The following is a 27686-nucleotide window of genomic DNA, read 5'->3' on the forward strand; positions in this document are numbered from 1 at the left end:
AGGTGGTATAAATCAAGCCCTATGTCTATTCTTGTATCTATGCTTGAAAAAGCAGTTTGGCTGCCGTAATAATCGCAGTGCACATACTCGGAAACGCGTCGCACTCCAGTAACGCCGTTGTCCCACACCGTCTAGCCACCTGTGCTTCTAGCCTTGCTTTGGGTTCACCATCCACCACATGGCTGGCTCTCTACCAGCGGTGACCAGTGGGAGGGATTTCCACTACTGTGCTGCTAGCGGGTGTACCAGCACCACGATCACTGGGGACATTCTTGTGACTCCCACCACACAGGATGTGCTTACCCTTATTTAAATTCATGTGAGTTGCAAATTATATGATCTCCAATAAATTGTTTTAATGCCTACACTTAGAGGCACCTCTCCTTCTTGTTCTCTTTCAACTGTATGGCAACCTCCACCTTGGTGTTCTTCCCTCCACCAAACATACAGAGTGCAATCTCACCAGAACCAAGTGCTGTCTAAAATATAGAGCAGCAAAACTTGTTTATTACTCTCTGTTCCTTCTTCACAGGGGTTGCATGCAGCATTTACTGGATATGAATATTCCTCCAATATTGTACATGGACATCAAAGGAAAAACATCCATCTGAGCAATGAATCACCAATGCCAGAGAGAGAAAGGCTTATAGTGTAGAATTTATTTTCAACAAAAGATTAAAAGTATAAAAAACTTTAAAAATAAACATAGTAGTCCACAAGTTAAAGTGTTATGACATATACTGCTGGGTCACACCATTTACATTTGATGCCACCAGACTACAAGAAGAATGGCGGCTGGATCTCAGGCATGTAAGATAAAGCTCAATGACCTTTCCGTGCCACGCGCATCATCAGGAGCTTTACAATACCAGCAAAAACACACACTTTTTATATGTTACCCTCACATGTCTGAAATCCAGTAAATGGGGACAGACAGGGCTCTGAACATTATTTCCTGTCTCTGTGCCATGTTTTAGCAGCCTATGATGTCATTTTCAGTGTCTGTGCCATGTTTTTGTGGTCTAAAATGTTACTTCCTGTCTGGCATCATTTGCCTATAGACCAAAAGCAGTAAGTAGTCCAGGCGCAATTTTAAAAGAGATCAGAAAGTAAAAATGGAGCATACAGTTCCATTAAAAGTGCTTACAAGAAAAGAATTCCCAAAATGTAGGAAAAAGGTGAGGGATTTTCAATTTATAAGTAAAAATAGTTAAAAATGATTAAAGGGAAAATTATAAAGATAATATATGAGGGACATGGCTGCCAATTCAGCACCATATTCCCATGGACGAAGGGCAAAAAAACTAAGACGACACTTTATTTTTTTTTAGAAAAATTTATATTTTTAGAAAGTATATAGAGGAATCTGAAATGCAATGTGGGTTGCATATTTGACATAAAATGCATATATAGTAAATACAAAGAAATGTATATATAATGCAGGTGTCAGTTGTCTTTTTTCAACTGGTGTCGATGAAACAGTTGACCTCTCATTCAATAGTCAACACCATGGGGGGAAAGATTTTAATTTGTATAACCATTTCATTTCTAATTTTGAGATTTCTCCAATGCGGTTGAAGTTTGGTGATACCTATAAATTTTAAAATGATGGGATCTCTGTTGTGACATCCTCTGAAATGAGCAGATAAAGTATGGTGTTTGAATCCTTTTCTGATATTCTAGACATGTCTCCTCAGTCCATCTCTCAATCCCCTAGTAGTTCTACCTATGTACTGGTTTTTGCAGGAGCACTCGAGGAGATAAACTATGTGTCTGGACTCACATGATATGAAAGAATCTATAGGGTATTCTTTCCAGGTAACTGATGAGGAAAAAATAGTGATCTTTCTTTTCCTTTTGTTGTCTACAGTACACAGACCATGCTGGTTACAAGGCAAAAATCCTTTTAGTTCAGAGAAAAAGGAGGATTTAAGAGCAGGGTTTATAATGTTAAGAGCTAGTCGGTCTTGTAAATTCAGTGCACGTCTAAGGATTACCTCCTGTTTGTTAAGCAAAACAGTATTAGGTAATGGGTCAGTCTGTTAAAAATTATATTCTGTATAATTGTTTATACATACATTTTAAGAGTTCACGTTGAGGGGAGTTCTAGTCAAACATTTAATTTTCCATTTAAACACATGCAACTGTGTTTCCTGGGTCGCAGTCTGAGGACCTCTGAGGTTTATTCTACTAACATTCATTTTGTGGTCATTGGTTTAACTCCATTTTCTGACATCTGTATGCATTCACATTATTATTTCCCTATTTATATCAGCCAAAAAATTTACACAGGTGACAACTGAGGTTTGTCATATGATCTGTAATCAAGAACTACTACAAGTACTTGATTTCTCATCTATTGCCCAAGCTGGCCATAAACCTTGCAATCCAAAAGTGCACTCTCCATTTATCCACCTTTAGATCTACCAAAATGATAAGGTAGATGCTTTCCTTAGGACCTACTAACTTTATATACGGAAAAGTAGCTCCTTTACTACTTCATTGTTTGTAAAGTTAAAGAAGATTGTTCAATCAGATTGCAAGCTACAAAGCCAGCAGTCCTAACTGGACTGAAGCGTTCTGACTTTAGCAATGAGTTTCCTAGATAGCATTAGTAGTTTGCAGGATGAACTTACTTGTTGCCTAAAGCTGTTTAATAAATTTATATTGTAATTCAGCTCTTTTTTTTATCTTTGTAGATAAAAATCCTTCTCGGCACATTCAGTCAGGGAACATGAAATACAAAGAAAATTCATCCAAACTTCTCTCCGGAAATAAGTTTCAAGAGAGATATTTTGTTTTGAGCGAAAGGAAGCTTCTTATCTACAAAGACATAAAGGTAGAATTATTTCAACAATTTGGGTTCTGCTGGAAATATACTTTATTCGTTTTTAACACCCATCTAAGCTCTCTCTAAGTACATTTGTTATGCTTTGTGGACAGGTTTTATATACAATACATGGAGCTGCATCTGTAAATGGTACTAAAGTGTTTTAGCAATTGAACTGATGTACTATAGAAACTCTATACTTTTTTTATTGTCATAGTTGTACACATATTTATTATACGATCATGTTTTTATAAAGCATAATGACATGCAGTCACTGATTACTGTATATAACACTAGAGTTAAAATGGACCTTGTAATATGATCGATCTATCTATCTATCTATCTATCTATCTATCTATCTATCTATCTATCTATCTATCTATCTATCTATCTATCTATCTATCTATCTATCTATCTATCTATCTATCTATCTATCTATCTATCTATCTATCTATCTATCTATCTATCTATCTATCTATCTATCTATCTATCTATCTATCTATCTATCTATCTATCTATCTATCTATCTATCTATCTATCTATCTATCTATCTATCTATCTATCTATCTATCTATCTATCTATCCAAAGGTATTGAGACGCCTGCCTTTCACGCACATGAACTTTAATGACATCTCAGTCTTAGTCCGTAGGGTTCAATATTGAGATGGCCCACCCTTTGCAGCTATAACAGCTTCAGCTCTTCTGGGAAGGCTGTCCACAAGGTTTAGGAGTGTGTCTATGGAAATGTTTGACCATTCTTCCAGAAGAACATTTGTGAGGTCAGGCAGTGATGTGGACAAGAAGGTCTGGCTCACAGTCTCCACTCTAATTCATCCCAAAGGTGTTCTATCGGGTTGAGTTCAGAACTCTGTGCAAGCCAGTCACGTTCCTCCACCACAAACACGCTCATCCATGTCTTTATGGACCTTGCTTTGTGCACCTACTACAGAAAAACTGACATTTATTAAAATGTATGTTTAAATTGCCGGTAAAATGACAGCTCTCAGCCTTTATTCTGTTTGAAAACAGAGTGGGTGGGGATCCAATTCATCTATACTAGACCTTTATCCTATATGAGGGTCTACTGTAGATGTAAGTGAAGATACCCCATTACCCCATGCAAAAAAAAAAAATGGCATTGAGTTCCTTTCCCCCCTTCGGGTATGAGTTTAATGGTAACCCCACTCTAAAATAACAAAAAAAGGGTCAAGTCCCGCCAAAAAATCCATACAAGACCCTTATCCAAGCATGCATCCTGGACTATCCTTGCATACCCTCACATTCCAATAGAAAAACTTGGCCAGGTACTGACAGTGATGTTTCCTCCAAAGTGTGATATGATAAGCCAGTGTGTGACTCATTTCACCAGGCTCCATGTATAACTAAACTTTCATTTCTAGGTGACCTGATGCTTTATATTATGCACTGCCATTGTTAAAAAAATAAATACATTACATTCAAGATCCTTATGAAGCCCTCAGTTTGCCATTTTAAAGCATCATTTTAGGTTTTCCCCTTCATCCCCAACACACCCCAGCCCAGTACATTAAAAATTTCATCATTGGTCCTTTTCATTACATATTGAAGCACAGAATGAAGCTTGGGTAATGACAAATGCTCCTTTGTACTGTAAACCCAGGCTGGCATAAAAATGCAGCCTCTGGGGTGTGTCCGTGACAGCCTAGATTCACAGTAACTAGATTAAATCATGCTGGGCATCAGTCATTCCTAAAGAATGGTGGCAGGAGGTGGATGGAGCAAATATTTAGAGAGGAGGTGGACAGCAAAGAGGAGGTGAGGATTGCAGTGAAAGCTGCTTTTTACTTTCATAGGCAACCGGTGATAAAGGTTTATTAGAGGTTTAAAAGCTGAAGTTGGGCTTTAAAGAATAAATACACATTTACCACAACTACTGTAGGTCCATAGCATTTAAGCAAAGCAAACAAGACTCAGAGGTATGCTGCAAACTCAGTGGTTCTTCATGATAAAAAAAAAAAAATGTCTTATGGCTAATAGTGACTTAAAATGTCTAGAAACACAGGAATAATTAGAAAGAAGACTTATTCTCCCAGCCTCGAATGTCCTACAGAGACGAGTAACAAGCAAACAAGGGTTTGCAAGGATCCCCATCCTTCATAAAGGAACAGAATTACATGCTGACTGACTTTGCTCTCCCTCACATCATGATTTCTTTCTGATTAACTGTACCAACCACTGCTCTGTCTAGGGAGTTGAACTATAGAAATTACTAATTTAGGACTTAAAGTGCTGAGAACATCAGATTTGAAAACAGTATGCCAGCTAATTTTTTTTTTAATTTATTACAAGGGTGCACATATTTTTGATATTTAAGAATATTATGGGAGGCTAGCCTACAATGGAACTTGACTTAGATCTTTAGTGTGGAAACATATACTCTCCACTATTCCATCAGTGCAAATATGCGGCGTATACATATTGTATATGTATTTCTTCTCTGATATTTTGCCTCTTGGGCCAAAGAACACATTTAGTTTATATGAAAAGTATGAATAGGTGTTTCCCTGTATGCACTTATGCTCATACTGTACTTAAACAACATGCCAGAAGCAAACATATTTTAAACATTTTATGCTGGCACACCATATGGCATTACTTTATTATAGTAAAATCAGCCTCTTTGTTTATTACTTTATACAGCCTTAACAGCTGTTACAATAGTTATTAAAATGCAATGTTCTGAAATTAGTAGTTCTTACCAGGGGTTTCATTAACAACATATGACAAAGTAACTGTTTATGGTCTTCCATTCTTCTCAATACCAATTTAGCAAACAAAAGAATTATAAATGAATTAGTAAACAGATATACTGTGTCCATTTTAGAACATCCTAATTAGTGAAACATAAATACATTACGCATTATCATTTTAAAGCAACATTTTCCTTTACCAAGAAACAAGTTACAATTATGAACAATACAATTTACAAGCAACCTACCCATGCAAAAGCAGCGTACAGAAACTCTGGTCAAGTGTGTCGACAGAGACCAAGTTTTTTCCCAATTGCAGCTTGCATAAAAAAGACACCTCCTTACCTTTGTAACAACTTGAAAATGTATATGCCTCTTGAAAGATGAATAAAATATGAATATACAAAAAATTAAAAAATGAATGACAATGTTACTGCTCCCTACTAAGGATGATCGAACTTTTGAAAAGTTCGGTTCGACCAGAACAACTGAATTTTCCAAAAGTTCGGTTCGGATTTCAGAACCCCATTGAAATCAATGGGACCCAAACTTCGGTAATCAAAAAACACCATTTTTAAGCCCTAAAACCCAATAAATGCCCCTAAAAAGTGCCTAGGGTTCTGGGTCATGCCCCATTAACTATTAATCACACAAAAAAAAGTTCTTAAAAATTGTCATTTTTGATAAAAAAGCCAATTATTGAAAAAATTAAAAAAAAAAAGAGAGAGATTTTTTTATTTTTACTTTGGATTTAGTATCTGGGGGGTCTAAAAGGTGTGCATGTGAAGTTTCAGCTCTGTAGCATGTCCAGAACCATAAAAAAAAAAGATTGTTTGTATTAGAAAACTTTCTGACAGGGGGTTTGCTTCGCTGCTGTAACACCTTGCCGGTTTAATAGAAGGCATTTTTTTGAGTTCTTTGCAGTCAGGAAAAACATCTGAACTTGTGTATAGTGGTACTGTGCACAAGTTCAGATGTTTTGCCTGCCTCCAAAACCCCCCAAAAAATGCCAGCAAAAACACACCTGGGCATTTTTTTTTTGACGCTAGCGTTTTTTTGGCATTTTTTTGGGTTCTTTTGAGGCAGGCAAAACATCTGAACATGTGTATAGGGGGTATATATACACATATATGTCTGAATATATACCCCTAGACATATATAGGTGTGATAGTAGCAGAAATATATTACTGTAAATGATTTCATTAGCGCAAGCATTTATTTCTGCTACTATCACACCTATATATATCTAGGGGTATATATACAGACATATATGTCTATATATACCCCCTATACACATGTTCAGATGTCATGTCTGACATCAAACATGTCCTCAAAAAAGCACTGGCAGTGGCAGCCCCTGCAGCATAAAAAATGCTTGGCTGGTGAGAAGCCATATGGGTGTGCCGAAGCAATTCAGAGAAATGATCATTTCTCTATAGCGGTCACCCTGCTATGGAAGGGTTTTGTCACCCTGCCATAGCAGTCACTGCCAGTTAACCCTACACTACACTACACTACGGTCCCCTTACACTTAACACTTTCCCTACAGAAACTCAATTTTTGAAGCTAACTTAAGTGTAAAGGAGCACTCTAACTACACTAGATATCCCTTTCCTCACACTAAAAATAGCTAAATGACACTTTTAAAGTAAAATTAACAGAACAGCATTCCACTCTCTTCCATGTCCAGTATAACAATGCTAGGAATATTATAGGGGCGATCTTATATACTGGGGGGCGTATTCACTAATGATTGGTCTAGGGACCCCCTAGTCACTCCAATCACATTCCTAGCATTCTCCTGCCCCCTCAATTGGCTTTTGCTAATGGTTCTGGTCCAATCACAGGCTTTTAAAGCCCATTTCCTGAAGCATTGCATTTTGGGCGGTTCTGGTTGCCGAATTCCGAACTTTTGGGGCAAAAAGTTCTAAATTCGGCCGAACCTCGAACACCCAATGTTCGGGCCGAACCGATGGTCGACACGAACCGTTCGATCATCCCTACTCCCTACATATGTCAGCAGCCAGGTGATTGATTACATATAAATACTGTATATAGGCTTTGCTGTTGACTTTTGACAGTTAATTTTAATATGACCATTTAAATTAGTGCTTAATGCCTAAAGTATATCCAAAACCAAAATCTTTTTTTCTTTTTTTTTTTGGACAGAATAGGGAAGTACTCAAATTCTTTTAGTCCCTTTCCTTTTTTGCCAATTGTCCTGTAAATACAGCAGTAAATTAAAGCAAGTCTCTCAAAGTTAGGTAAAGGTCCTCCTAGACAGAGCAGAGGTATCTATTGGAAGATTTTGCCACTGTTTCTGTTCTGGTTGGAAATATACATTTTACACTTTCCCTAACTTTCAGATGTGAGTTACCATGGTCATTAGGACAAAAAGAAAGAGTGAATCTCTCTAGAAAAGGCACACACTAATCAAAACTTTAAAAAGAAAAACAAAATGCCTTTGGTTATACTTTAACCTAAACTTTAAAGTGAAGCTTTAGTCATAAAATGAAGTTCTGCTAGATCACTTCAGGCTGGCCCATTTACAGATATAGCTATGTAAAAAATTAAAAATAAGTGTCTTTACTGTTTATAATCCAGTAATATACTGTTTCACCCTGCTCTGCAATGCTCAGTTGCTCTACTATTTTAGGGATTTTTAGACCCTGCTGAGCAGATCTGCTGACAGCCTTAAAACATAATTAAACCCTCCTATCCTTTACGCCAAGTATGCTGCTTCTGTTTAACCACTTTAAGACCAGAAGGATTTGCTAACAGTCACATTTGCTTGTGTCCTCATCCAAAATGTTAAACCATCAAATGGCTGGTATCATAACTGATCACCTGTGCAGCACCACGGCAGTTGCAGATCAAACAGAAGCAGCTCCCTTGGCTGTAAAGGAAAGGAGGGTTTAATTCTACTTTAAGGCTGTCAGCAGATCTGCCTCTGTAAACTCAGCAGTGCCTAAAAATGCCTAAAATGGAGAGCAACTGAGCATGTGCAGAGCAGGGTGAAGCAGGGTTAAACAGTGTTCTACTGGATTTTAAACAGTATAGACACTTATTTTTAATGTTTTACATAGCTATATCTGTAAAATGGGCCAGCCTGAAGTGATATAGCATGACTTCATTTTCTGACTAAAATTCCACTTTAAAAATCCTTGCAAATGCTTATTGTGGATCTAAAGCCTTCTACCGGTGCCTAAGGCCTTTGCACATTATTGCAAACTTAACTGTCAAATCGCTCAGCAATGCAACAGTTGTAGACATCATCATCTAGTTTTCTATTGGTTTCAGTGTCATTGGCCATCTTCATTGGTCAGTCCAATCAAGACAGCCAAATTGTGCATTGTGCTCAGTATCCAATCATATGAATCATTCCCCGCAGGAAAAGTAGATGTTTTTAAAGAAAGAGACATGCAGAATAACAGTCTACCTGTCAGCAATGTTTCAGTACAAGGCTTTAAGTTGTGCCGTGATGAAACCTTTAACCTATCTGTTAAATTTTAAACTATCTGTTTAACTATATTGTTTAACTATTTAACTATACAATATTTTAAGAAAAACCTAAATGCATTTTCTATGATTGTATGACATATCCTACCACACTGAATTAAATGTTTTACCATAGAAAATTTACATTAATAGAGAGATGGATTAAGTATTAATATTATAGAAGTATTATGGAATAGTGCTACTTGTGTATATGTAAGGTGTAAGGCCTCATACACACTGGACATAAAAATGCTGCTTATACAGGTGGTTTTTCTTTCAGCCTGTAGAAGCAATTCTATGTTAGTCTATGTGTCCATGCACATTTGCGTGTTTTACAGACATATGTGTAGAGGGGCATTTACAGGCTAAATAAAAACCATCACAAGTGCATTTTTGAGAGGAGCTTTCAGGCAGAAAAAAGTGCTTGATGCTCCTAAGCGCACCTAAACGCTAAGTTTAGGTGTGTCAAGCAATTTTAGGTGTACATTTTTTTCTGGTGTTTTCGAGAAAAACGCTTAATAATACAAACGTGTGTAAATAGGAGCATTTTTTTATGCTGCTTTTTTCTGCCAAAAGTTCTAGCATTTTTTCTGCTGCCTAGTGTGCATGGACTCTTACAGTTTCTGTTATTGTTTCTACCTAAAAAAAAATGTAAATCTTTTACTATGAATAAACGGTTTAAACAGTACATCCTTTGAGTGTTTTTAGATCAATTTATAATAGAATGCAGGAAGAAGAGGCAATCTACAAATTATGGTCTCCCAAGGTAGCAATTAATATTTCACCAAAATGTTTAATGATAGGAAGAGATTCTCTATAACGCTTTGAGGAGATAAAAATATTGAAGTCACAGCTATTCAGCAATGAAAATATTTATAATGAAACAGTTGGATGGATAAGGAAAGCATTAGAACCAGGTAAAATGGATATCCAATTAAATAACCTGAAAAGGTGTTATTTATCAAGAGAAAAACCACATACTGTATACTATCCAACATAGATACAATTTTACCAGATACAGATTCCCATGCTTCATTTATTAATGGATAAGAGGTATAAACCAAAACTACAGCTCTGGATTAAAAGAAAATCCTTGAGAATTCCTTCTAAGGGATGTTGTATCCCAAGAGACTCCCTAAAATAATCACAAGTAGGTATAAAAACCACGTGCTTCATATATTGTATATAATAAAATTCATCCAAAAGAACTAGCTCTTTCACTGAAATTTCAGTAGCGCAGGGATGGTGATAACCTTTTACCATATATACAAGATGATGCAGATGAAATATGAATATACCAAATGTATAAATCAGATAAAGTGCATAAATTGCATAAATAAATGCATAAAATCACATCAATAGGAGTCCATGAAAGTCCATTGATATAAAGTGCATGGAGCAAAATAAAGTGCATTCATGAAGGATCACTGGTGCAAATTATAGGAACCACCCTTGCTTGCCACCACCACAAGTGGCGGGAGAAATAGCTGAAATTCAGACTCACCAGAAGCCCATGCCTATCCACTCTCATGGACTAGGCAACCACAACATATAGCAAAAATCAAGCTTCCTCCAGATCTCTGATTTGTGCTGCAAACAGCTCTTCTCAGATAATGTGTGTGGAAGACAAAAGCAGAGAAACCTCCATAGCGTGAAACCGTTTTAAAACTCAAATTTATTCAAGTAACATAAAGTATCACACTCACTTTTACACATAGAATACATACAAAGAAAATGGCCACTGCCCCCACCTATTACTGGCCTTCATGGCAAAGAACACATGGAAGGGCTCCACACATGAAACAAACAAAGGTAAAATTCCCAGTTCAATCTGCCAGCCAGTTTGCTTACCAACCAAATTAACCTGTCTAACAGTTTGCGTCAAAACAGGGGTTTAGTTAGCACACATTTGCAAACGCATGTGAAAGCTGCAGGGCCACTCCACGGCTCCCTGTATTACCTGCAGTCCTACTCTAATGAATTTATAAGAGCCTTCACAGTGGAAGCACATGCAAGCGAATGGATAGATAGGGGGCAGGTGAGCCTGGAGGTGGCCCATCCCTCCTCTGAAAGGTAATTGGGGGCATAATGGAAGCCCAGATGATAGTATTACAGCAAAGGCTTCCAGTATGTCCACTCACCAGTACACATTAACAACAAAGAAAATGGCCACTGCCCCCACCTATTACTGGCCTTCATGGCAAAGAACACATGGAATACATAGCATTGCTCAATGAATGAGGATGAGGGTGCTGACAATCCACGGTGGATGCTGCACCAAGCGGTCTCCAGATGATCCTCTCCCCTGTTTGTATTACACAAAGTGGACGGCGTATAGCCACGCCCAACGCGTTTTGTCATTTCTGACTTTGTCACGGGGGCATCATATATTGCATCTTAATCCAGATGTGATTCTTAAAAAAAGAAATATATGAAATAGCTTGTTAAATATGTGTATGTGATTCTACTGTCATATGGATACACCTGTTCATCAAAATAATTATGGGTGAATACAGTATTGATCGTGAACAGTTTTGCTGAACAGTATGACAAAAATTCTAGATTATTTTGTAAGCACTTTAAGATACTACAGATCAAATGTATTTTTCCAATAAAATATTGAGAAGAGGAAGTAACTCATTTAAAAAGCCTAACGTCATGAATAAGGGGATACATATAGGGGAAGGTTGTGATTCTAAAAAATTGCTGGCACATTTCCAAATGATGCAAGAGCCCAAGTTCACATGGGAAAACAACACATTCTTGGACTGTTACCAGTTTAAAATTGCAGGAGAGACCCACAATCCTGACACTAGTCAGGAAGCTTTCCAGCAGATAAAAGGCTAGTACAACACACACTGCTTTTTTTGTAGTAGATTAAAGCTGAACCAGCCACATCAACTTTTTATATACCAAAAGTTGCAAAAAACTTGCCTACAAGAAAAGCAGTAGTACATCCACACACAGGTTTTCATCTATTTTAAAAGCTCTTTAATTGTATTACAAAAGCATAGCAGTACAAACCAGTCAAACTCCCTTTTTACACAGCAACATTTCAGACCATGTTAAGCTCTTTGTCAAGCTATCAAGCTTGCAGTTGCCGAAGGAGGTTTTATCCTGGCACCAGGCACTGAATAAGGTGTATGCTCTTGAAGTATAAATACTTTTGTATTGCTGTTTAAATGAAAAGGGATAACAAATACAGAAAGATCACATAAGAGTTTTTCTTCTCCTGGGACTATTAGAGGAAAATGTGAAGCATACCCCCAGTCAGCAACTGTACCTTGTGAATACACAAATTTATTGAATTTTGGTCATTTGAAGCAAATCTGCTGACATCAACCTCTATTTAATCACATGTGAGGGGTTATTGGTTGAACCTTAGGCTAATATGAATTATATGTTTAGACTTGGCAAAAGCCTTAAACTGATAGAAGTGCTCAGAATTAAATTATAAAATATGTAGCCATTCTTAGTAAATAAAGAATATCAGAATGGACCGCTAGGAATTATGTTATAAAATACATGGGGGTTTTTGCTAAAACTGGAGAGTGCAAAAAAAGTAACCAGAATTCTCTGCCAATAGGAACAAATGTATTCAGCCATTAATAAAGAATGTTTGGCTTTAAAAGAGCTACAGGAGCCTTCAAGTACTACATAATGGGTAGGGGCTATACTCTGTAGCTTTAGACACTGTGGAGCAATTCAACCTCAAATTTCATAGCAGAAGCACTGGGGTAGTTCTGTAAGCCAGCTCATCCCACACTGACTTATGCTGACTTAAATTACTTCAGTGTTTTTGCTGTAAAGGTTGAGGATGAATTGTTACAAAGTGCCTGCAGTTGCAGAAGTCAGTAAAGACTTTTTTTAAAAAATTAATTTACTTCTTGTGAGCAATATATAAATGCTTGGATGTCCATAACTTGGCAACATATTTACTTTACCACTTAAGCCCCGGAGGATTTGGCTGCTCAAAGACCAGGCCCCATTTTGCGATTCGGCACTGCGTGGCTTTAACGGACAATTGAGTGGTCAGAGCTTTCTTTTGGTGGTATTTGATCACCTGTGCGATTTTTATTTTTTGCGCTATAAACAAAAAAAAGAGCGTCAATTTAGAAAAAATAACAATATTTTTCACATTATTTTTATGAAATTCTCAAAAAAAAATGTAAAAATCTAAATTTTTTAACATTTTAGTCCAATTTGTTTTCTGCTACATATTTTTGGTAAAAAAAATCACAATAAGCGTATTTTGATTGGTTTGCGCAAAAGTTATTGCGTTTACTAACTACGGGAAAGATTTATGTAATTTTTATTGTTTTTTTTTTAACTAGTAATGGTGGCGATCTGCGATTTTTTTTGCGGGGCTGCAACATTGCGGCGGACAGATTGGACCCCTGACTGACATTTTTGACACTTTTGGGGGTACCAGTGACATTACTACAGTAATCAGTGCTATAAATATGCACTGTTACTGTAAAAATTACACTGGCGGGGAAGGGGTTAACTTTACTGGTGATCAAGGGGTTAAGTATGTCCCCAGGGGCGAGATTCTAACTGTGGTGGGGCGTGGCTTGTGATGTAATCACAGAGACATAGGATCCTACATAGCAGGATCGCATAGCCTCTGTGATTACTTTAGTGAAAATGACAGATGGCTGTGTTTACATCAACTGTCTGTCTTTCTCCCTCTCCTGTGGGAGATCGCAAGTGGCCGACGGCCATCCAAGCCGCTGGTTACACGCTCTGGCTCAGCAGGGAACGAGGGGGGGGTAAGAGCGTGCCACCGGCGGTGCGCGCTTGCCCCCTACAGGCTCGTGGGTGAGCGATGTAGTGCTACGTCGCTTTGCCTGTAAGTGGCTGAGTGCCGCAGTAAATATACAGGAGGCAGTCGGCAAGTGGTTAAAAGACTGCCTCTTGGTCCCTGTCTACACGTAGTCATGTAGTTTTGGTAATACAGGTAAATTAAAAGAAATTAAAAGAAAAGAAAGAAAAGAAAAAATATATAATGTAAAAAAAAATAAATAAATAAAGCCCTCCAACTCCTGGCATAAGCACATAGACATGCACACGTATACATAAACAATCACCTATGTTGGGTTTTGTCGAACACTGAAATGAGAGGAATAAATCTAGAGCCATCATATATGCCTAAATTAATGACATGTGAAGGCTTTTAAAGGTTGTCTGTGGACAGATTTGGGTATTATAGTTTGTTGCCACATCGCAGCATTGTGTCTTGACATATCTATTTATTCACCTCTATTTTTTCTATGGGTCACCTAATTTAAAAAAAAAAAAATCATATTTCTGAGTTTTAAGTGTGCTGTCATGTAAAAAAAAAAAAAATGTTAATTTTAACATGTGTGCAAAAAACTGAAAAATGGCTGTAGTAGCAAAAGAGCTAAACCTTAGAGACACCAGTCTGTCAGTTTCATGGGTGCTTATAATGCAGATTCAGACTTTAGCCTTGATCTAACACTTAAAAATATGTGATCATTTACAATTAGGATTCTGAAAATAATATTCAGATGATCATGATATCCACACATCTACTTCGTTTAATTCTGTGACACATATTTACTGTGACTTGTGAGCAGGCACTGCTGTGTCACACATTTCAAAGAGCCTGCCTTCTGAACTACAGAGGTGCTGAGAGGAGGTGTTAGAGTCAATACAGGAGCCATGCTTGCAGGCAGCAAGGTATTATGGGATATTTAGTACGTAGAACTGACACTAATGTAAGCGGGCGTGCATAGCTCATCCAGGCTGCCTCATCCTGGAAAGATAGCCCGGTGTGTCCTGAAAAGGTGGTCAAGTTTGGTGCAGTAAAGGTGGTGAGAGGCAACCGAGGAAGCAGTGCCCTGGCGTGCTGGTGACTGGTGGCAGTGGAGTGTGCTGTGAGGGGAGTGGCCTCAAGTCCTCCTCTGTCCTCGGATGGCCGGAGCAGAGCTCGGTAATCCCTGTACGCCCCTGTGACTGCTCGTGTGGAAGGGGGAGTGGAAATTCACCGCTCCCCTATGGACAGTAGGACTAGGCTTTCCTTGGCTCCCCTCGGTTTCCTCCGACTCCTCTCGACCCTTGGCAAGCTTCTGTGGGTCCTGTGGGTAATATAGGGATATCAATGACCAATAAAGACTTGCCCTAAACCTTATGTGTGATCTCCTCTGGTCTCTGCTAGTTCTTGGCTCCTGATAATATCTTTCTGACTGTGGCTATCAGGTTTCTTTTTTTTTTTTTTTATATTTGTAACTGGAAACACGCTCAAGAACCATAAAAAAAAAAAGGAGATACATCAGTATTACAGGACTCTTCTACTGCACAGTCACAACAGATAGTAAAAGACAAAGATAAAAGCAAGAAAACGGCAGCTAAGTTGGAGCGGTTTGCATATACTGTAATCCACCCCAAAATAGTGGGTACACCCAACGATCTGAGATATCTTTATCAACTTCTGCAGCCCTTAAGGATTCAATTTCACATAGCAAATTCTCTAAAATGGCCTCCGCACCTACCACTCCAACAGAAGCGGGGTCACATCATAGCTCTACTTTAGAGATTTCAGAGGTGTTAATGGCGGTAAATGGGTTCAAGTCTGCCCTATCAGAAATGATGGTTCAAATGTAATAAAGAGGAATTGTCATTTGTTAGACATGATTTACAAAAAGTGTGTGAGCACACTACAGAGTTGGAGGCCAGAGTCAGTGAAGTTGAGGATATAATAACACATATGAAGCAGGAGACTGTACTGTTAAGGGGAACGGCTGAGAAACAAAATGATAAACTAGAAGATTTGGAAAACCGACCAAGGAGGAACAGTGTTCGTATAATTGGTTTACCAGAGAGGAGCGAAGGGAACAGTATGAGAGACTTTTTGGAAAAATGGCTTTAGGACGCCTTTGGGAAGTAAGAATTATCCTCCTTATTTGCTATTGAAAGGGTTCAGAGAGTTCCAGTGCTTATGAAGCTCCTTTATTTAAGGACAGAGAAACCATATTGCATAAAGTGACAGAAATGGAAGATGTAATGTTTAATAGGGTGAAAATTAAATTTTTTACAGAAGTACAGAGAAGGAGAGTGAAATGTTTAGATATCAAGAGGCGCCTGCAGCAGTTAAATGTGCAATATTCTATTTTATACCTGGCACGCCTGAGAGTGGCAGCAAAGGGCACAGTTCACTTTTTTGATGTACCTGTCGTGGCCGCTGCTTGGTCGGATTAGCTAAGCTTATGAGGCAAGAGGTATGATCCTTTGGATTGGGACACGGGTTTGTTTTTTTTGTTTTTTTCTTCCTTGCACCAGAATAGAGTTTTGGATCAAGTATATAATTGTTTAGAGAGTTTTAATTGTTTGGACACAGAAACATGAATTTTTTTGTAGAAAATAATCGTTTGGTTTATATTAATAGATCACGGGGCCACAATTAAAGCCCTCAAAAGGGGTTTGGATGGGAGGGGTTGGAAAATGGGGGGAGGTGGGGGGAATGGGGGGATCGGGGAGAGAGTGTTTTTTTTTTCATAGAGAATAGGTGAAAAGTAGAGTCACTTATTTGGTATTGAAAAGAAAATGCTTATGGTCAGAATACACTGATGTATACTGGTGTATAAGAGCAAAATTGGTTTTGGGCATGCAGACGCTGCTATAAAATATAGACACTGGTATAAAATATGGAAGTCACGAGGTAAAGAAATATGGCCCCTATTTATATAGAAGGGTTCACTATATATATATAATGTATAAACTGTATATATATATATATATATATATACACAGTTTTACATTCTCCCTTTTTTTTTCGAGTTAAGAGGAAAGGTGCCGATTTGTTAATGGATGTGAGGGGATTAGGAGAGCCGTTAAAAAAAAATAGCTTTGTTTAAGACTGTCTCAACCCCTAAAGTATCTGCCCTTTGCCTACAGGAGACACACCTGACCAAAGAAACAGTGGGACAATTAAAATGTAAAGGATTCCCTCATCAGTATTATTTAGTGTTTACCTCGTATTCAAAGAGAACAGGTATTCTAATACATGGATAGGTGTCATTCTCCTGTAGGCAAATAAAAGTAGATGTTGAGGGTAGATACATAATTATATATTGCACACTGGCAGAGATATATTCCTGCCCCTTTTAAAGTGAAGATAATTAAATATTTGTTGAAACTTATGATTGATAAACCAAGGGTGCCAGTTCTGTTAACAGGAGATTTCAACATGGTAATAAATACTCAGATAGATAGGTTCCCTCCTTTAATGGGGTCTGAGCAAAGCCCATATACGTCATTGTTTAGGATAATTAAAGAGACAGGGTTGAAGGACATTTGGTGGGAACATTATGCAAACATTCAATATTTTTCATGTCAGTCTGGAGTACATTCATCACTTTCTAGAATAGATATAGCAATAGGGAATGATATACTCTCCCCATTAGTAACAGAGATAAGATATGAGACTAGAGGGTTGTTGGACCATTCTCCTATAGTTCTGACACTAGGGTCAGGGAAGAGGCGGGCTGAGGCAGAGTGGAGAGTAAATCCTTTTTGGCTACAACTGATTGCCCCTAAAGAGTATGTAATAGACACACTCCAGGAATTCTTAGCTCATAATAGAGCATCAGCAATGCTGGGTATAGTGTTGGATACTCTTAAAGCTTATTTAAGGGGGTATATTATTCAGCAGATCTCTAGGAAGAAGAAATATTTTAAGGATTGGGAGTTAAATATAATGGGGGAAAATGGCTGAAATGGAAAAAAGCTTATATAGAAGATCCATCACCAGATAATTTAACTAAGTGGATGGAGGTACAACAACTATATCGTACACTCTGAAGAAAGCTGAGAACAAAAGGTTTTTTCGAAAACAAACTCATTATGAGGGAGGAGAAAATACTGGACACATGCTGGCCCTCCTGGCAAAGTCCCAAAATATCTCTATGTCTACTACAATGCCTATTAGGACTTGCGTTGGAAGGTTGACCAGGTGTCCAGTAGAAATATTGAATAGTTTTAAGGATTATTACTCTGACCTGTATAGATCTAGGAGAGGAGAGGTAGGTGGTGAGTTGGGAGATTCAGGAGTTGACAATTCCACACCTTTTAGAAGACGATAGAGTCTTGCACTATTGCTTTAATAAAATGCACTTAAAAAAAAAGAAGAATATAAGGAATTGTTAGAAGCACCTATTACCATTGAAGAATTACAAGAGGTGGCAATGGAGTCAGCTAACTATAAAAAACACCAGGGCCTGATGGACTACCAAATGAGCTCTATAGGGAGAATGGGGAGATAATGCTGCCAGAGTTGCTGCGCATGTTAAATGGGGCATTGGAAAAAGGAGAACTACCGCACTCCATGACAGGGGCTACGATAATATTATTGCCAAAAGAAGGGAAAGATCTAACCCATCCTGCATCATATAGACCAATCTCTCTGCTCTGTGCGGATGTTAAACTTTTGGCGAAAGTACTGGCTGCTAGATTAAGTAAGGTAATCTACACCATAATTCACCCCGATCAATGCAGTTTTATCCCTGGTGGATCAACATCACTAAATAGTAGGAGATTATTTTCAAATCTACAAATCCCTTCAGAAGAGCGGGGTTCAAGAGTGGTGTTATTCCTCAATGCTGTCAAAGCGTCAAGTGGCACTATTTGTGGTCGGTTTTATCAGCATTTGGCATTGGCCTTTCCTTTATAAAATTGATGAAACTGTTAAATACTGGTTCAAGGGCAAAAGTGAAGATAAATGATAGATGCTCGGAATATTTCTCATTGTCTCTGAGGACAAGACAGGGATGTCCTTTATCGCCCCTGATTTTTGCCCTGGCAATGGAACCCTTGGCTATAACAATTAGAACAACGGGAAGTATAGGAGGCTTTAGAAGAGGGATGGATAAATAAAAGATTTTGTTATGCACGGATTGCATCCTTCTTACATAGTTACATAGTTAGTGAGGTTGAAAAAAGACATCAGTCCGTCCAGTTCAACCTATGATGTGTGTGTGTGTGTGTGTTTGAAGTTAACTGTACATTGAATACCCCTGTATTCTGTGGTCTTTATGGAGACTGTCTATAATTTGTTGAAACTATGGATGCTCCTTGCGGATACCACTGCTTGTGGAAGAGAGTTCCACACCCCCACTGCTCTGACAGTAAAGAACTGCCTATGTATTTTAAGGTTAAACCATTTTTCCTCTAGTTTTAGTGAGTGGCCATGTGTCTTAATGTAGTTCCTTTCTCTGAAAAGTCTGTTCCTTATGCTAGGGTCACCAGTACAGTATTTGTACATTGGTAACATATCCCCTCTCAAGCGTCTCTTCTCCAGAGAGAATAAGTTCAATGCTTGCAGTCTTTCCTCATAGCTTGGATCCTCCATTCCCCTAATTATTTTTTGTTGCCCTTCTCTGGACTCTCTCCAGTACCAGCACATCATCCTTTCTGAGGACCAGTGCCCAGAACTGGACAGCATACTCCAGGTGTGGCCAGACCAGAGTCTTGTAGAGTGGGAGAATAATCTCTTTGTTTCTGGAGTGAATCCCCTTTTTTATACATGCCAGTATTCTATTGGCTTTGCATGCCACTGCCAAGCCTGTTATCCACTAGGACCCCCAGGTCCTTTTCCATCTTAGATTCACCCAGAGGTTCCCCCTCTAGTGAGTAGCTTGTGTTCGTGTTTCTGACACCCAAGTGCATTACTTTACATTTTCAACATTAAACCTCATCTGCCATGTAGTTGCCCACCCCATTATTTTGTTCAGGCCTGCATGCCCTTCTGTTTTTGGGAGATGCAAATTATTCCCTAACCGCAGTGATGGATGTTGTAAAAAGTTCAGGGGGGTTTCTGGGCTTTCTATCAACTCAGAGAAATCAATTCTTCCCCCAGTTGATGGACTGGAATGGGAACTGTCGGGAAGTGCTAGGCATATACAGGTGGTGGAGAGCATTAAATACCTAGGACTAACATATCTGTAAACCCTAGGTTGTACATATTTCCAAAATTTAGAGGCACTAATAAATGTACTTAGGGAAAAATGTGAAACATGGAACTGTCTCCCTATATCAGTAGTATTAGCTTGATTGAAATGGTGTGGTTGACACAGCTTTTCGCTTACGAGTGTTGCAGTTACCGACAGATAAAGGTTAGCTGTCCCACATCCCTAGAGCTATTTTTAGGCGGCTCAGTTGTAACAGATAGGGGGTTGGGAGTCGAGCAATGACACAGTTGGATACAATTCACATGCGCTATTAACCTGCACCCCACATACATCTTTGGTGGATGCATTGGAGATGGACTCAGCGAGATTAATGAGGAAGGAATGGAATATAACACGAACAATGTTTCAATATCTAGGATGTACAGAGTATACGCCTATTTAGGACAATGCAAACATACCCGAGTTGGAGAAGTAGGAGAGTTTTAGTAGTTGGCAAAAAAAAGGGAGTGGTAAAGCTTTTGTAACTGTATATAACAGGAGTACTGAAGACATTTCAAGAGCTAAAAGAAGAGTTTGGATTATCAAATAGAAATTTCTATCAATACTTGCAGTTAAGACATGCATTTACCGTAACTTCTGTAAATTGGCTCACACATCACACATTTATCCATTGGCGCATGTTGTTACCTAAACCAATGCGAATTAGCGTTTTTCTTTCAAAAAGATCCAGCTTACTCTATAAAAAGCCTTCACCACATCTGCTAAGAACAGTAGTGGGAGAGACTTAGTATTGTCGAGATGACTAATGTTCAATGCCCTGCCAGGCAAGAACACTGCTTAATCATGATGTATCATGCTAGATACATTAGGGGGAAGACGTATAGCTATAGTTTGGCCAAAAAATTTTAAGTCCATATTTAAAAGAGAGACTGGTCTGTAGCTAGTACAAAGGGATGGGTCATTGTCTTCATATAACAGTTATATGTACACATTTCATATCACTAGGTACATGGCAACCTTGCAGTATGGAGTTATAGGCCATGGCTACAGTCTCTGTTTGGCCCAAGAGCTCTTCCTTGCTGTCATGTCTTTAAAAAACTCCTCAGTTTCTATAGCTGTAATAGGATCTTCCATGCTACTGACATTTGTGTAATTTTTTTTGCCTTTAGGTACTACCTTAACCACTTCCCAACTGTGCTACAGCACGATTGGCTAGTCCTGGGAGGGCGTCAACTGACATCCTCCCAGAACCAAGCCCCACCCCCATGTGTCCTCCCCCCCGGGGTGTGCATCTATTGCGTTCTGTGCAGATCGTGGTAAAGGGCCAATCACAGTGGCCCTTTAACCTTCTTAGCGGTATTCCCGATCGTGGCTCGGGGTTAAATTTAAGAGCCAAAAGCGGTAACCCCGAGCCACACTCGGGGTACCGCCAGAAGCATCGCTGGATCCTGTAAAAGAGTTTTCTTACCTTGTCACCGGGATCCAGCGATGTATGCGAGTGGTATGCGGCGGCGGATCTTCCTCCCGATCGTCTCCGTGCCCCGGCTTCAGTCTCCTGCGACGTGACGTGGAACCGCCGGCAAATTCAAATGTAAAACACACCAAACACACTGATACCATTCAAAATAAAATATATTCACATTACATTGCCCCCCAGTGCCCTTTCCTGCAGTTTTACTGTACTTTATATATATATATATATATATATATATATATATATAATGTGTATATATATATATATATATATATATATATATACGTATATATATATATATATATATATATATTTATATGTATATATATTTTTTGAGACAGGTAGAGCTTTCTTTTGGAGGTATTTTTTTTGCTAAACAAACAAAAAAAGACAAAAAATTTAAAAAATAAATAAATAAATAACGTAATTCTGTTATAAAATTTAAAAAATAGGTATTTTTTCTACTTCACTGATGAGCACTGACAAGGCTGCACTGGTGGGCACAGATAGGCTGCACTGATGCTCAATGATGAGGTGGTACTGATGGACACTGATAAGGTTGCACTGAAGAGGAGGCGCTAATGAGGCTGCACTGATATGAGGCATTGAAGGGCACTGATAAACAGCACTGATGGGCATTAATCAATGCCACTGATAGGTAGATATGGGCACTGATAGGTGGCATTGATGAAGAGGCACTGATAGGGGGCACTGATGGGCACTGATAGGCAATACTTATGGGCACTGATAGTCAGCACATTTATACACTGATAATCAGGGCACTGATGATGAGTGCCCTGATTATCAGTGACAATCAGTGACCATCAGTGCTGACTATCAGTGCCCATAAGTATTGCCTATCAGTGCCCATCAGTGCCCCCTATAAGTGCCTCCTCATCAGTGCCACCTATCAGTGCCCATAACTACCTATCAGTGGCATTGATTAATGCCCATCAGTGCTGTTTATCAGTGCCATTCAATGCCTCATATCAGTGCAGCCTCATCAGCGCCTCCTCTTCAGTACAACCTTATCAGTGTCCATCAGTACCGCCTCATCATTGAGCATCAGTGCAGCCTATCTGTGCCCACCAGTGCAGCCTCGTCAGTGCTCATCAGTGAAGTAGAAAAAATACCTATTTTCTAAATTTTATAACAGAATTACTTTAGTTATTTATTTATTTTTTAAATTGTTAGTCTTTTTTTGTTTGTTTAGCAAAATAAATACCTCCAAAAGAAAGCTCTACCTGTCTCAAAAAATTAGAAAAAAATTAATTTGGGTACAGTGTTGCATGACCGTGCAATTGTCATAAAAGTTGGCCTGGGCAGGAAGGGGGTGAAAGTGCCCAGTATTGAAGTGGTTAAAGAGTGTAAGGGGTTATTTACTGTTGGAGCAATGCACATGTGGAACTTCCTTCCCCAGGCAATGGTTTCAACTGAGAGTGTAGTTAGATTCAGTTAAATTTTAGATATTTTCTTCAGTGAGCCTTACAAACAGAGGTATGGGAATATATCAGGGAATATATGTTTGGGAATATAATGGGAATATAATATTTGGAGGTTTGTAGAGTGACTGGCTTCATTTTGTCTGCATATCAGAAGCTTGGTCAACATGGTCTCCATAAATAGATACTCTCATAAATGTTCCTTAATAAGTATCCTTCTTCAATGAGAGAGATTTTATTAATACATATAAACATTAGAACACAGAAGCAATTACACAACTGTAACATGTAATCATCACAACATAGATACTTATAGGTGGCAGGCATACTTTAAACAGGAACTATATTATTTTTAGAATTTGCAATTGTATGTAAAGTACTAGGAAGTAAATTAAATACAGCATATAACCTCTCATTTCTTGTAGAAATCTCCGCTTCAGTGCTTGCCCTTGGTATCCAAGTATGCAATATGCTACACAACATCCAGTTTCCTAGAATGATTGATTATACACAACGGGCTGTAAATGTCTGTTTACGCAAAAATATATTGATGACAGCAATTCCAGGTTCTCTCAGAAATACCATAATTATGTAGTGTGCAAATTCCTCTTCAAGAGTTCTGAAGTGGATGAATCAAGCTCATGCTTCATTAGCACTTTGCTAAGCATTCATCGAACATATAGAATTTATTTTAAAAAGGTAAATTATTTGCAATTCAAAGCTGTAAAATGAACAAAAACACATATGTCCTTTGGAGTAAAATACCTGGCTATAGTACTTTTTGTATTTCCTTCTGGTAACTGAGCCAAGATCTTCCATTTTTATTGCTAATGTAAGTTTGAACAGAGAACGTTGAGAGTGACTAGCTGCTGGAATGGAAGACACTTCACAGATTAGGTCTAATTACAGGAACTCAATGTAAAGCAGACCAAGAAAGTTGAACTCAATGGAAATGAAAAATGTTCTGCATAATTTTGATTACAAAATTACCCGTATGTCTGTCATAATCAGAGAAATTGGTTATACGTATATAAAAACTCCTTCAATTCAGCAAAGGAAGAATTTCATATCATACCAAAGTTGTGTTAAAGTGACGCTTGGTTGCTTATAAAAAATGTCAACCTCGTTAAGAAAAACTTACTTACTTACCATTCTACATACTTACCATTCCAGCAAACCCATGTCTTTGTAAGCTGTTTCCTCACTGCTCCACAGCCACTACAGATGTCCACATTTCTGGTTGTGCTTCTCCTAACACGCGCATTGGTCACTACAGGATGTTCAAGCCAGCAAAAACAACCACTGTGTGTAGCTTGGGGAACAGGTATTCGATCCACCCTTTAGGGCGAAATGCCTTCTGCAGCCAAGGAACAAGGGAGATTCAGATTCAAATTTTAACTTAGAAATACTTAATACCCCAAATCAAACTCACAACTACCTGCATCAACATTCCCAAAAGTTATTTTTTTTAAATAAATGTTAATAGACACTTATATTTTGTGCATTTAGAAGCACATGCAGCTTTTCCACATTCAGTTTGGACAGCAAATTATGCCTGTATAGACAATTTGGTATTTGTAAACCCAATCACTTAAACCTCATATAAGCTTTTGCATGTTAAAATGCCATTTTAAATCTTTTAGCTTCTATCTAAAAAATCTGTTGAGCTTGCCATGATGGTCTTTTTTAGGCACTTTCTTTTTATGGTGACAATGCTCTATTTTCCAGTCCTGCTGTTGTGTTGACACCTGAGATTGTGATGGAGACTACAAGTGGCCTTTTGTAACACCCAGTTGTGTTGCCACATGAGATTCTGATGGAGACTACAAATGGCCATTTCATGATTATTGGTACTTATATGGTGCAATCAATTTACACAGCAATATAAATACATACAAAATACATGCTGTAGTTACTATACATACTGTATTATTTTACATTCACATCGGTCCCTGCCCTCCACAGGCTTACAGTCTAAAGTCTCTAACCCACATTCATATATACACATACTAGGGGCAATTTAGACAGGAGCCAATTAACCTACCAGCATGGCTTTGGAGTGTGGGAGGACACTCACACTGGCACAGGGAGAACATGAAAACTCCAGGCAGGTAGTGTTGCACTTGGGAATGGAACCAATGACCTGACCTTAGTGCAACCAGGCAAAAGTGCTAATCACTTAGCCACTGTGCTTCATCACCTTACACAGTCATGCCCTGAGACATCCCATGAAGTCATTGCTGAAGTGCATTAACCTCCCTGGCGGTAATCCCGAGCGTGACTCGGGGTGGATTTTTCATATCAGGAGCGGTAACCCCGAGTCACGCTCGGGGTGGATGTGCAGAGAGCGCAGCAGTGTTCTCTTACCTTATCCTGGCGATCCAGCGATGATCTCTCATTGCTGTGACCGCCAGCCGAGATCCCCGCCGCTCTCCGTCGGTCTCCGTCGCTCTGATCACTTCCTAGTTCCGTTCCCTGCAGCAGCAATGCTGCATGGGAGCGGAACTAGGGAGGGAAATTCAAAAAAAAAAAAAAAAAAAAAGTTGCACAAAACACATTTTATATTATATATATTATATATATATATATATATATATATATATATATATATATGCATATATATATATATATATGTATGTATATATATATATATATATATATATATATATATATATATATATATATATATATAAAATTATATTATTGATTCGATCATAATTCATGCGTTATATATATATTATACATATATGCATACACACATATATATATATATATATATATATATATATATATATATATATATATATATATACACACATATATATATATATAATATATAACGCATGAATTATAATCTAATCAATAATATAATTTTATTATATATATTATATATTATATAATAAAATTATATTATTGATTCGATTATAATTCATGCGTTTGTGTTTCAAATTTATCACATCTGGGATGTCTACTAGAGTCTTGTTTTGGTCAGGTTTAAGTCAGTAATTACTAAGAATTGTAGGCCTATAATACATAACGCCAAATTTCCATGAAAAGAATTGTACCGCTTTTGGTATGTAATTCCTGACAGAATCATACCGCCAGGGAGGTTAATGTAGACAGGATTTATATAGCACAGTGCTTTACAACCTAAAGGGAGACAGTATAGTTACAATACAATAAAATACAAGAGGGTTAAAAGGGCCCCAGTCATAAGAGCTTACAATGTAAAATATTGCAAGATGCAAAGGAGGATAAAAAATAAACGTTATCAAAAACAATTGTATATAATACATAGTGCTTTAGTAAATGTAGGGTTTACATTTACTTTAAGAAGACTATGGAAGCTAGAAAATCATCACAATTCATTCTACTCACTGTTGTAGTAGGGGCAAGACAGATTTTTATTGATGTCTGCACATGGAAGATGGTACTTATTGAAACCCATCGGAATACCTGTCAATATGGATACTGTCATTTGTAATATGGTGACACTAATAAAACATAAAATATGTAAAGAGGAAAAAGGTGTTTTTTTTTTGTTTTGTTTTTTATTTGAAGACATCAAGAATTTGTAAATTTAGGATTTCTTATAAGCATTGTCGAATTCCTTCGGCATGCCTTCTAATATAAATCCCTATTTCATTATAGCAGTTGTTGTTTAGCAGTCATATTCAGTATTTAGTCATTTATTTTTGCCCTGACCTTCCTATTGTTTATGTATAAAAAAATGTAGTTCCATTTTAATGATATAACAAATCTTCCATTGCCAATTATGTGGAGATGACTCTACATAATCAATATGTATGCTTTTCTTATGGCAGGAAGTCAAGAGTTCTTTATTGACTTTTTTGACATGAAATACATTAATTATTGTGACAAACAAGATATTTATAACTCTGTAAATTGCTGAGCAGTGGATATATATTTTATAGCATGTGGACCTTGCAGTAAGTAGGACATTTGCATATATCGGACATTTTTATTTCTCAGTTATTATTTGTCGCGGGATTGAAAAAATATATGTTGGATAATTAGATAGATCATGGGTGATTTTTGTACTTTATTTCAAAAAATAAAAAGTAACATATTTGAGTGGGATCGATGTGGTTTATTTTCATACTGTATACACATCTGGAGTGCAGAAGGTAGTCAGCTAATCTTCATCTTGCACACTCTTCTTCCTCAGTTTCCTCCAGTTAGGTTCACTTCCAGGATCTCGTTGATCTTCAATACCCCAGAGTTCAGACACTAAAGTTATATTTCCTCTATGCTAAGCACACCAGTAAGTTAGTGGGTACCCACACATGTTATGTTGGAATTCTGAGGTAGCAACTGGTTACTGGACAGACCAAAGCAAAATACTAGTCAATATGTATGTTTGTGGTTGGTCCAGGCCATGAGCTATATCCTGATTAGAGGCAGAGGCAAGGGATAGGACAGAAACCTAGTCAGGGGGAGTACCTGGAAACCATTCCTAGGAATAACCAAAGCTAAGCATCAAACTCAGAAAAAAGACATAGGAAACACAGCAAAATTCAGGGAAAGGGGTGTTCATGTGAAGTCTAAACAAATTAGGTCAGCAGTTAAGGTATGTGCAAAAATCTGTAAAGGGTGGCATCCAGTATCTAACAAACTGTTTGGCAACATAGATTGAAATAAGCTCTTAAAACAGAATATTGATTAGTCAGGATTTCCGTGCACTGCACTATATTGAAGCAGAAGGATGAACGAAACAGCATCAGGATCCAGTCTGTGTTTTAGCGGAGACCTACAAAGATGTA

At 37.9% G+C, this 27686-nt stretch overlaps 1 protein-coding gene across 1 annotated transcript in view; it reads left to right on the forward strand.

Moving 5' to 3' along the window:
• ARAP2 (ArfGAP with RhoGAP domain, ankyrin repeat and PH domain 2) overlaps positions 1-27686 on the forward strand; it is a 570354-nt gene that overhangs the window by 494077 nt on the left and 48591 nt on the right. The window contains exon 28 of the mRNA XM_082248393.1: positions 2700-2839. Within this exon, the coding sequence (XP_082104519.1) occupies positions 2700-2839 (140 nt within the window). The remainder of the gene's footprint in view (positions 1-2699; positions 2840-27686) is intronic.

This window comes from Pelophylax lessonae (assembly GCF_965119305.1).
Source record: "Pelophylax lessonae genome assembly, chromosome: 1".
Classification (NCBI taxonomy): domain Eukaryota; kingdom Metazoa; phylum Chordata; class Amphibia; order Anura; family Ranidae; genus Pelophylax; species Pelophylax lessonae.